The following is a 12,419-nucleotide window of genomic DNA, read 5'->3' on the forward strand; positions in this document are numbered from 1 at the left end:
TCAATAGGCTTCTTAGCTTTATCACTGACTCCTGACCAAGAGATAAAGCAGGGTGTGGCAGAGATAATCCAGTGGTTATGCAAAGAGACTTTCATAGCCCCTCAGTTATGCCACCGAGGTATAGGTCTTCTCCTGAGTTTCCCGGTTAGATCTCTGTCCCCTGGTGTCCCTCCCTGTCGCTGCTCCAGATTCTGAGGGTAGTAGCAATGGAGACTCAGAGTTGCACTTGGTGAGTCTCTGGGGAGTCCTTTCCTCCCTTCAGCTGTCCCCTTGTTGTGGAGCAGACTGGAGGTGGTGTCTCCACTGATAAACTGCTGAACTGTTAGCAGTCACTTAATCTCTCCTTAGGCCCCTCTCTCCTCTCTGTCACCAGCCACGCGTGTTTGTACTCACGGGTGATTTACTGGGCTCCTGTGGTCATTCTAGTCCTGTCTTGTTTCGGTCCGGGTGGTCTCCTTTGGTATTCCTAGTTGATCCGGGAGAGGAGAGGAGAGGAGAGAAAGCGATCTGCTGCTCGTAGCTCCGCCTCCGGAACAGGAAGATCCAGTACTTTATTTTTAAGGAAGATAACTTTGACAACTAATTTAAAAAAAAATTATATTTATTTATTTTGCCTTTTGTTGCCCTTGTTTTTTATTGTTGTTGTAGTTATTATTGTTGTTATTGCTGTCATTGTTGTTGGATAGGCAGAGAGAAATGGAGAGAGGAGGGGAAGACAGAGAGGGGAGAGAAAGACACCTGCAGACTTGCTTTATTGCCTGTGAAGCGACTACCCTGTTAGTGGGGAGCGGGGGGGCTTGAACCTGGATCCTTACACCAGTCCTTGAGCTTCATGCCACGTGGGCTTAACCCGCTGTGCTACCACCCAACTCCCTGACAACTTACTCTATTCTCCCTATGGGAAATGATAAGTTTAGATGTTCTCTTTCTTCTGAATTCACTTTTCTGTCTGTCTGTCTGTCTGTCTGTCTGTCTCTCTCTTTGTCCTCACTGGGGCATCATCATCATGCCAGGTCAACTTTTTCAGATAGGTGTAGAGAGACAGAGAAAGAGAGAAACATACCACATCATCAAAGCTTCCTCCAGTGCAGTTGTGGCTGGGCTCCACAAATGAGAAGAACTATCCAGATAAGGTATCCTGAATTTACTCTTGAAAATTACATTTTAACAGAAAATTATGTATTACACAGAAGTACATCTGTGGTTACTTATTTTGTGCATGTTTCCTGCCTTTTTCTAAAGCTAAATTAACTAATTGTTTATCTATGTCTTATTTTTATTGAAGCACAAACTTGGAATTATTAGTTTGTTCTACTATTTTCTATTTTTATATCCACTACCTTTTATTTTTATCTTTATTACTTCTTTCCTTCAGCTTTACCTATGCTTGCTTTTCCCCCCTTGAATCTATTGCTTCATTTGTTTTACTAATATAATTTAATTAAACTAATATAGTTTAAAAATGAATTTTCTTCTTAGAATCATCTCTTTTTTGGTATCTCTTAGATTTCTTTCTTTCTTTCCTTCTTTCTTTCTTTCTTTCTTTTTTTTCTTTCCTTCTTTCCTCTTTCTTTCTTTCTTTCTTTCTTTCTTTCTTTCGCCTCCAGGGTTATTGCTGGGGTTCACTGCCTGCACTATGAATCCACTGCTCCTGGTGACCATATTTTCCCATTTTTTTTTTATTGCATAGGACAGAGAGAAATTGAGAGAGGAGGGGAAGGTAGAGAGGCAGAGTGAGATAGACACCTGCAGATCTGCTTCACTGCTTGTGAAGGGACCCCCCTGTGGGTTGGGAGCCAGGGCTGGAAGCAGGATCCTTGTGTGGGTTCTTGTGCTTGGTACTATGTGTACTTAACCCAGTGTGCTGCTGCCTGGCCCCCTGTTATTATTATTTTCTATACACATTGTAATCTAGACATAAATGTTATTTAATGTCATAGACATTATTTGTTTCTAGTTTTATTAGAGCATGTTCAAGAAATGTTGACTGAACTATCTGTACTATATGGAATTTCTATTTAAAAATTTTTAAAAATTATCTTCATTTATTGGATAGAGACAGTCAGAAATTGAGAGGGAAAGGGGTGATAGAGAGGGAGACAGAGAGACACTTGCAACCCTGCTTCACCACTGGCATATCTTTCCCCCTGTAGGTATGGATCAGGGACCTGAACTCAGGCCCTTGCACATTGTAACATTTGCACTCAACCAGGTGTACCACCACCTGGTCCTGGAATTTCTTAGAGTTTGAGGGTTCATTTGTGACGTATAGTAATTTTTTGAATATTCTATGAAAATTTCATGAGGGTGGAGATATATATGCAATAACATTTTAGGATTTTAATATATCACATATGCATTTTATATATACCATGATGTAACATAATATGTTGATATCTTATTATTTGGTACATATTACTCAAAATTAACTTTTAAAATATTTTTATTTTACTTTAGTGAGAAAGAGACAGAGACACATAGAAAAATATGGAAAGATACAGAGAGAAAGACAAGAGCACTGCTCAGCTCTGGCTTACGGTGGTGCTGGGGATTGAACCTGGGACCAGAGCCTCAGGCCCAGAAGTCTTTTGCATAGCTATTATGCTGTTTCCCTTGCTCAAACTGACATTTTAAAAAATAACTCGCTTTTGGTGTATTGCACCAAAGTAAAGGACTCTGGGGGGTGGGGAGGGAGGGAAGACTTGCAGGTCCTGGTGCTTGGTGGTGGAGGAAGACTCAGGCTGGGGGTGAGAGTGTTTTACAGAAAACTAAAAATTTTACCCATATACCAACACTGTATTTACTGCAAATCACTAATCCTCTCAAAAAAAAAAAAAACTTCCTCTAACAAACCCTCTGTGCTGAATACCTTCTATATGCTTTACTTGGTAGTTTTCTACTCTTCTGTGCTTTTTGTCCTTATAGTAAAAACTCTCATTTAGTTTTTTTTTGTTTGTTTGTTTGCTTACTATAAACTCAGTCTTCTAGTAAGATTATATTCTTCATTTTTTTTCAGGAAGAGGGAAGATATATATATATATATATATTTGCTTCATATATGTACTTTACTATCCCTTTTATTTTCATTTTTTCAAAACACTTTGTTGGAACCGTGTCTCTTGAATAGAGCAGAACTTTGCTTTCTAATCAAATAAATACATTTAAAATATTTTAATAGTTGTACTTAGCACACTTCTATTTGTTGATATGACTGATATGTTTGCTTTTAGTTACATAATTTTAAGGTATGTTTTGTTGACCTAGCTTTCAAAAAAATTATTGTGTAACATTTACTTGTTCTCTATATGTTTGTAGTAATAATTAAGAAGGTTTGTATTAGTGTTTATCTTTTGAATTCCATAATTCCATTATTTCTTTAGCAGTATCCATTAATGAACAATGATGGAAACCTCCACAATGAACACTGATTAAATTTGTTTATTTCCTTTCTTCCGCTCCTTTCCCTGCAGTATCCAATTACAGCTTATTGTATTATCTTTATTGGAGTTTACCTTTATACTGTCTAATATCTCCCTATTATTTACCAAATTGAATGATTATATTTGAATGTCAGCAATTAAGATGAGGAAGTACATGCTAGAGTCAAAATAGAGCACACTAAGTCCTAATATACCAATCATAGATTATTTAGATAATGTTCTCATGAAAAAGTAAAATAATTGGTTAGATCTTCCAAATAAGGGAGTTTTTCTGAAGTTCTGATTTGAGTGATGAATCATTTTGGTCACACTTATTCATATTAAGAGACAATGGGTAAAAAAGGAGTTTTAATATTTTAATTATGAATCTTCAGCCATGATCTGTTATAAAAATTTCAGGATTATTTTATTATACTCAGACTAAATATGAAGAGAGCTGTTCATCTTGGTCAAGATTTTCCACTTGCGATTGTCTTTTTTTTTTTTTTAAGAATTTATTTCTTTATTCATGAGAAAGATAGGAGGAGAGAAAGAACCAGCCATCACTCTGGTACATCTTCTGCCAGGGATCAAACTCAGGACCTCATGCTTGAGAGTCTAGTGCCTTAGCCACTGCGCCACCTCCCAGACCATGCTATTGTCTTTTGAGATAACATTGCCATAACTATATACGTTAGAGGCAATGAAATGAAATTAACACTTTCCCTCCACTGGAAAAGATTATATTGTTTATGCATAAGATAACAGTACTGTTCCAGTGATTTTGCTGGAGGTTTTAACCAGGAGTGATACTATTATTATTTTGGAGCAAAATATGGCTTGAAATTTCCCCTGAGGTTCCCAGCCTAAAATTGTCTAAAATTATCTTTTTCCTAATGAGTCAAGGGAATCTAAAGCCAAATGTACTGAGACTTGCCAGAGTCATATGAGATCACCTTAGGATGGAAAAAAAAAAAAACCCACATTCATTTATCTTTGTTTAGACATGAACTCACTTTTTCGAAATCTATGTTGGCTATAATCTGTTTTCCCTTCCAGATCACTCTTTAATCTTTACTGCTAAGACCTGAGAGTAAAGATACATTACACCAACTTGGGAGGTGGAATAGTGGGCAGAGGGCCAGATTTGTGTGTATGAGTTCCTGAGTTCACTCCCCAGTACTTCATATACCAGAGTGATGCTTTGGTTCATCTTCTCCTCTCATAAATAGGTATTTTTAAGAAAGAAGAATACATTACAAGCCTGGCAGTAACGCTCTGGGTTAAACGAACATGGCATGAAGCACAAGGTCTGGGCTTAAGAAAAACCAGTTCTAGCCCTTGGCTCCCCAACTGCAGTTGGGTGGTTTCACAAGTGGTGAGGCAGGTCTGCAGTTGTCTTTCTCTCCCTCTCTGTTTTCCCCTCCTCTCTCGATTTCTCTCAGTTCAGTCTCCAACAACAACAACAGCAATAATGGAACAACAACAAATAGAAAAAAAGGCCGCCAGGAGCAGTGGATTTGTAGTGCAGGCACCAAGCGGGACATTACAACTAAACGTGATCATGGGACACAGATATGCATAAGGAAAATGACATGTTAAATGAAATAAGCCAAAGACATAAGGACAAATACTGAATGTTCTCACTTACAGGAGGGACTTAATAAACAGGGACAGGGAGGGAGAACACAAAGTAAAACTTGGACTGGACATGATATATTACATCAAAGAAAAGGACTCTGGGAAAGAAAGGGGAGGGAGGGGCTGAAGAGAAGCCTGGGTCCTGGTGCATGGTGATGTAAGAGGACCTAGCTTATGGGTGAGAGGGCTTTACAGAGAACTTTCACAGGGTGATGAAAAACTGTACCCATGCGCCAACGACTGCACTGTGAACCATTAGCGCCCGCAATAAAAAAAAAAAGAAAAATGATAAGCACACGTGGCGCGAAGTGCAAGGACTGAAGTAAGGATCCCGGTTCGAGGCCCCCGCTACCCACCTGCAGGGTAGTCGGCAGTGAAGCAGGTCTGCAGGTATCTTTTTCTCCCCTTTCTGTCTTCCCCTCTTCTCTCCATTTCTCTCTGTCTTATCTAACAACAACAACATCAACAACAACAACAATAACAACTACAACAATAAAACAACAAGGGCAACAAAAGGGAAAATAAATAAATAAAAATATGTATGTGAAAAAGAAAAAATGACATAATCAAGCGAATGCCTGCCACAAGGTCATAAATACTGCTATCACTATGTATTCACAGGCTATATCAATGGATACTATGTAGTGAGAGTTATATATATTTTGTTTTGCCATTCACCCGTTAGTAAACATTCTGATTGCTGATAGCTTGGGACACTTATGATTAATGCTGCCATGAACATTCATCTATATGTATTTGTGTGGCTGTATGTTTTCATTTCTGTTGGATAAATTCCTGGGAATGGAGCTGCTGGGGTATGGGGAAGATATATATTTAACTCAAAAAAAATTACATGAGGGGTTGGGGCTTTGTTGCACCTGTTAGTGTGCACATGTTACCATGTGCTAGAGCCCTTGTTCAAGCTCCCAGTCTCCACCCGCAGGGGGAAACTTCTCAGGCAGTGAAACAGTGCTGCAGGTGCCTCTCTTCCTCTCTCCCTCTCTAGTTTCCTTTTCTCTGTCAATTTCTCTATCAATTAAAAAGAAAAAGAAAAGAGGAAAAAAATGGCTACTGGGAAAAGTGGATCCATTGTTCAGACATAAGCCCAGTGATAAGCTTGGTAAAAGAGAGAGAGAGAGAGAGAGAGAGAGAGGAAGGAAGAAAGAAAAGAGAGGAAGGATGAAAGAAAAAGGAAAAAGAAAAAAAATACAATAGAAGGAGGGTCTCACACTGGACCTGTTCAGGGGAATATTGTTATCATGTACAACAAGTTGTAAGTTAAGAAGCATGAGAGTTTTTTAAAAAAAAATAAATTTAATTGTGCTTGGAAATTCCTTAAAATTTGTGATATAAAATGCTTTTTTTGTAAAAAGAAAACTTTAAAAAGTATTTGTATTTTATTTTTTGTCTTCCTGTCAGCACTGAGAGTTATGGTTTCTTCACATTCGCAGAAACACTTGGTATTGCTAATTCTTCAAATAAGAATTCTCTTCTGTTTCTATTCTTTAAGACTCTTTCTCTTCTCTTTCTGGGACTCCTATGAAGCGATGTTGGTCCTCTACATGTGTCTCATAATTCTCATTTCCTTTGTTTTAGTTTTTATTTATCACTTTAAGAATAATTTCCTCTACCAAATCCTTGAGTTCATTATTATTATTTCCCTTTTTCTTTTTTGTCATCAAGGTTATCACTGGGACTTGGTGCTTGCAAGAAAAATCCACTACTCTTGGTGTCCATTTTTTTCTTTCTATTTTTATTTGACAGGACAAAGAAAAATTGAGGGGTAGGGAGGCAGAGAGAAAGACCCCTGCAGACCTGCTTCACCACTTGTGAAGTATACTCCCTGCAGGTGGGGAGTAGGGGGCTCGAACCCTGGTCCTTGCATGTGGTGATACGTGCTCTTAACCAGGTGTGCCACTGCCCAGCCCCCTTGAGTTCATTATTTTGATCATTAGCTCCTGTCTTTCTGACAATGGTCCCATCTACTTATTTTCTTAGTTCAGCTACAGCATTTGTTAGTTCTATGATTTTTTGGTAGCACTTGTACTTTCTCTCATGCTTTTTTAAAAAAAAATCTTATTTATTTATTTTCCCTTTTGTTGCTCTTGCTGTCTTTTTATTCTTGTTGTAGTTATTGTTGTTGTTATTGATGTCATCGTTGGATAGGACAGAGAGAAATGGAGAGAGGAGGGGAAGACAGAGAGGGGGACACCTGCAGACCTGCTTCACCGCCTGTGAAGCGACTCCCCTGCAGGTGGGGAGCCGGGGGTTGGAACCGGGATCCTTATGCGGTCCTTGTTCTTTGCGCTATGTGCCCTTAACCCGCTGCGCTACCGCCCGACTCCCTCATGCTTTCTTTCTTCCTTTTTTTTTTTTCATGAAATTTCTCCTTTCAGTGAGCATCCTCAGGACTATTCTCTTGAAGTTATCTTTAGGAAATTTACATGCTTCTATTGAATTTAGGGTTTTCTTCAAGTTGTCTTGATTCATCGGTGTGAGTAATTTCCTCTCTCTTCTCATTGTGTTTGGTGCTTCATGAGGACCTGGGCTGTGGGTATGTGTTTCAATGAACCTGGACTGCAACCAGAGGTTTGCGACTACAAGTGCTCAGTAGCCAACGGGTTGCCATAGGTAGAGGTTCAGGTGTGAAAGGAGGCAACAACATATAATTCTATACTTCTTTTGGGTTATTAATATTTGGTTTTATCCAGTCTGTTCCTCTGATCTCTATGACTCCACCAATACCACCCAATTTTGATAACTGTGGCTATGTGATATGATTAGTGACCTCTGTTCTACAAAAGTCATTTTTTATTTTAAGATAAAGCAGACAAACATAGAAATACTTACCACAAAGGGGAGGATGCACTCATGCTGATTTTGTACCATGTATAAGCTGAAGAGGGACATGCGACTGGGCCCCATTAAGCCACAGGCTAGAGAGAAAAAGTTCTGCAGAGCCTCACAGAGGTTGGAACAGATGTCAGCCCAGGATGGTAGAGTGATATGTATAATGAGAATCCTTGGAGGTTGTTGGTAAATCTGTGTAGCAGTAGACAGCCCTTTACCAGTAGTTCGTCCATGATACATGGTAGCCAGACCAGAGGCAGAACTGCAGTTACTACCTGGATATTCTCTACACCTATAGGGAGTTAAGAGAAATCAAAAACTTTTATAAACTATAACGTTATGTTCTATTGAAATAATTCTAGGAGACAAATTCCAGCAATCAGACTGATTACCAACTCAAGATTGTCTAGGCTATCCCATATTAACAATTCTCAGGGAATCTAGATGATTGTTATGTAAGGTAGAGTGGAAATAGTAAAAAAAAAAAATTATAGACACCAATTAGAGCTAATAAGAATTTACACAAACAGCAAACTTCAGCTCATAGCAAGCTATCTGCCCGTAAAAAGTTTGCTTATTCATAAGCATTTATTGTACTGTAATTTGTTTCTGTGACCATCTCTCCCACTATATAGGCAGCTTCCCCAAAGTGGGGGACCTGCCTTAGCAACTCTAACAGCAGTTAGCACAGTTGTTTATTAGGAACATATTATAATTCATGATATTAGGTTGTCGGAAAAGTCACGATGCATTTTTGCATAGAAAAATCATAGATCATTTTTGCATAGAAAAATCATAAATCACATCTTTCCCGACAATCAAATAGTTCCTTTACTTTTTGTGGAGCCACGATCTTTCTTGCACATATGTGATTTCACCACCATTTCTTGATTCAGACACACAGAGAATAAGGAGAAATACCCCAGACCTGGAGCTTCTTCCAGTGCCATGATACCTTCCATGTGATGCTGGAATTCAATCCTGGGTCATGTGCATGGAAAGGCACACAGCCTACTTGATGAGCTATCTGGATAGCCCCACATTGCAACTCTTTTTTTTTTTTAATATGGAATGCTTCACGAATTTGCATGTCATCCTTGCCTGGGGCTATGCTAATCTTCTCCCTATCGGTCCAGTTTTAGTATATGTACTGCCAAAGTGAGGACCCACATCGCAACTCTTTTTTAAAAAAAAATTATTTATTTATAACAATAAATAATTTATAAATAGACAAATCATTAAAAAATTTATAAATAAATTTATTTATAACAATAAATAATTTATAAAATTATTTATTTATAACAACCAGTGGCACCGCTATATAAGACACTGGGTACTATACAGCAAACCCTAACAAAAGAACTTTTAAAAGTTAACCCAATTACCAAATAATGTGATGATAACATTAACTATTCATTGTCTTTTTGAACCCTAAGACAGCAGGAACCTTACATCTCCACTATAGAGCCTATATTTCCCCTAGTCCTGAAACCTTAGGATAGGGCCCACTTTCCTGCATGCCTCTCCCAATCTATATCAAATAATATTATATCTGCCGATCGCAACCTAATCAACACAACAATTACCACCTCAACATGCTTCAGCTCAGACTATGTCCAGAGACTACAGGTGTGGAATGACAACGCTTCAGCTTCATTACTTGGGTGAGACCTTTCCTTTCATAGTATACTCTAATTCTATCCCAGGTGGATCACTTTCTAACAAAGTCCCAAAACCTAGATATACACCAGGTTGTGTGAAAGAGAGCATTTGTTCACAGGTATCCATAAACTAGTGCAAAATATATACCTGAAAGCAGAAGTACACTAGAGTTTGCAGTGAGTAACTCCCTAACACTTCTTCTCCACTATTCCAACCTTTGGGTCCGTGATTGCTCAACAGTTTGTTTGGCTTAACTCTCTTTTCAGCCACCAGGTTCCAGATGCTATCAGGATGCCGGCCAGGCTTCATTGGACTGAAGACCCCACCAATGTGTCCTGGAGCTCTGCTTTCCCAGAGACCCACCCTACTAGGGAAAGAGAGAGGCAGACTGGGAGTATGGATCGACCAGTCAAATCCATGTTCAGCGAGGAAGCAATTACAGAAGCCTGACCTTCCACCTTCTGCGACCTACAACGACCCTGGGTCCATGCTCCCAGAGGGATAGAGAATAGGAAAGCTATCAGGGGAGGGGATGGGATATGGAGATTGGGTGGTGGGAATTGTGTGGAGTTGTACCCCTCCTACCCTATGGTTTTGTTAATTTTTCCTTCCTTAAATAAAAAATAAATTTAAAAAATTATTCCCTTTTGTTGCCATTGTTGTTTTATTGTTGTTATTGCCGTCATCATTGTTGGATACGACAGCGAGAAATGGAGAGAGGAGAGGAAGACAAAGAAGGGGAGAGAAAGACAGACACCTGCAGATCTGCTTCACTGCCTGTGAAGTGACTCCCTTGCAGGTGGGGGGCCGGGGGCTCAAACCTGAATCCTTATGCCGGTCCTTGTGCTTTGCGCCTCCTGTGCTTAACCCATTGCACTATTGCCCGACTCCCCCTATTGCAACTCTTAAAAGAGAATACTACTACATTTCTCCCATTGGTTGACCCCATCACTTATAAAATAAATTTATGCTTTCTTCAAGATTCTTTTTCACTTGATCTTTAGACTGTTGCAGGTTATTATTCATCTCAAGCTTTCCTTTTTTTCTTTTTCTTCTTTTGAAAGGACAGAAAGAAATTGAGAGAGGAGGGGTAGATAGATAGAGGGAGAGAAGGATGGAGGGAAGGAGAGAAAGGGAGAGGGAGAGAAAGGAAAAGGGAGGGGGGGAGAGGGGGAGAGGGAGAGAAAGAGAGAGAGAGGCCTGCTTCACCATTTATGAAGTGTCCCCCCTACAGGTGGGGGAGCAGGGCTTTGAACCTGGGTCTTTGTGAATGGTGCTATGTGCACTTAACTGGGTGCACCACCACCCGACCCCCTTCATCTCAATATTTTCACTGAAATAAGCCAAAATATACCATTTATTTCAGTGCTATTGCTCCTGCTGTCTTCTTTGCCTTTAAGGACTTTGCCTTCTTTCTTTCATGACAACATACACTACTTATCCCAGGGGCTAAATTAAAAAAATATGAAAGCATAAAATCAACATCAGAATGAGAAGGAGGCATTGTTATAAATATTCAAACATGGAAATTTTTTATATAAATTTTTTAAAAATTATTTTCCCTTTTGTTGTCCTTGTTTTATTGTTGTTGTAGTTATTATTGTTGTTGTTGTTGATGTTGCCACTGTTGGACAGGACAGAGAGAAATGGAGAGAGGAAGGGGAGACAGAGAGGGAGAGAGAAAGATACCTATAGACGTGCTTCACCGCTTGTGAAGCAACTCCCCTGCAGGTGGGGAGCCAGGGCTTGAACCGGGATCCTTAGGTCGGTCCTTGCACTTTATGCCAATGTGTTTTATAATGGTCAAATTCCCAGACAAATATATGAAACAAAAAACTAACTAAAAACAAAGAAAAGAAACTCTAGGTGTTCTAAAAACCACTTAAGAAATGTATTTTTTAGGTTTTATTTTTATTTATTTCACATTATAAATAGGGAAAAGAGTTCCACAAAAGATACATAGATAGACAGATAGATAGATAGATAGATAGATAGATAGATAGATAGATAGAGATAGATAGGTAGATAGGTAGATAGGTAGATAGAAATAGCAGAGGCTGGGCAGTGGCACATCTGGTTAAGCACACATGCAGAAGGACCCCCAACACAAGGATCCGGGTTCCAGCCCCTGCTCTTCACGTGTGGCAGGAATGCTTCACTAGCAATGAAGAAGGTCTGCAGGTGTCTGTCTTTCTCTCTCCCTATCACCCCACCCCTCCCCCTCTCAATTTCTCTCTGTCATATTGAATAAAATGGGGGGGGGGGAGGTCGCAGGGAGCAGTGGATTTGTAGTGACAGCACTGAGCCACAGTGATAACCCTGGAGGCAGAAAAAAAAATAAAGATATGATGAGAGTGAGCAAGAGAGAAAGGTCAAAGCACCACTCCGGTAAATGGTAAATGCGGCAGTGGAGAGTGGACCAGGAGCCTGAGGCACACAGATAGTCAAATATCTCCCCACAAAGTAAGTTCAAGGGTCAGATGATTCTGCGGTCACTCAGTGGTGGTACTGCATATGCATGAGGCCCTCAAGGTACTACATTGAGAAACACACACACACACAGACACACACACACACACACACACACACACACACACACATACATTGAGGTAACATCAGCTTACAACATAGTATGTTCCAGGAATTTTTTTTCACACTTCTTCAAAAAAAAGTAGTCATAATAAACCCACAACCAAAGTGCATATATCCTGCCACTACCACCTAACCTACTATACTTCCTATGACCTTTGTGTCCCTTATTGTCTGCCCTCTCTGGGAACCCAATCTCTGAGATCTAAATCCAAGGGTTAGCTCTGGGTTAGTTGTGTCTATTCCTTTGCTTTGTTT

At 39.5% G+C, this 12,419-nt stretch overlaps 1 protein-coding gene and 1 non-coding gene across 5 annotated transcripts in view; both read right to left on the bottom strand.

Moving 5' to 3' along the window:
• Window positions 1-12,419, bottom strand: part of M1AP (meiosis 1 associated protein) — a 130,194-nt gene that overhangs the window by 105,274 nt on the left and 12,501 nt on the right. For all 4 annotated transcript variants that reach the window (XM_060187564.1, XM_060187566.1, XM_060187565.1 and 1 more), the window contains exon 2: window positions 7,911-8,202. In XM_060187564.1, coding sequence (XP_060043547.1) covers window positions 7,911-8,150 — 240 coding nt within the window. In that variant the 5' untranslated portion in view covers window positions 8,151-8,202. The remainder of the gene's footprint in view (window positions 1-7,910; window positions 8,203-12,419) is intronic.
• On the bottom strand, window positions 8,971-9,076 carry LOC132537869 (U6 spliceosomal RNA). Its single transcript, XR_009549292.1, has one exon. It is a non-coding gene; the product is annotated as a U6 spliceosomal RNA (small nuclear RNA).

The sequence above is a fragment of the Erinaceus europaeus genome, chromosome 3, assembly GCF_950295315.1.
Source record: "Erinaceus europaeus chromosome 3, mEriEur2.1, whole genome shotgun sequence".
In the NCBI taxonomy this organism is placed as follows: domain Eukaryota; kingdom Metazoa; phylum Chordata; class Mammalia; order Eulipotyphla; family Erinaceidae; genus Erinaceus; species Erinaceus europaeus.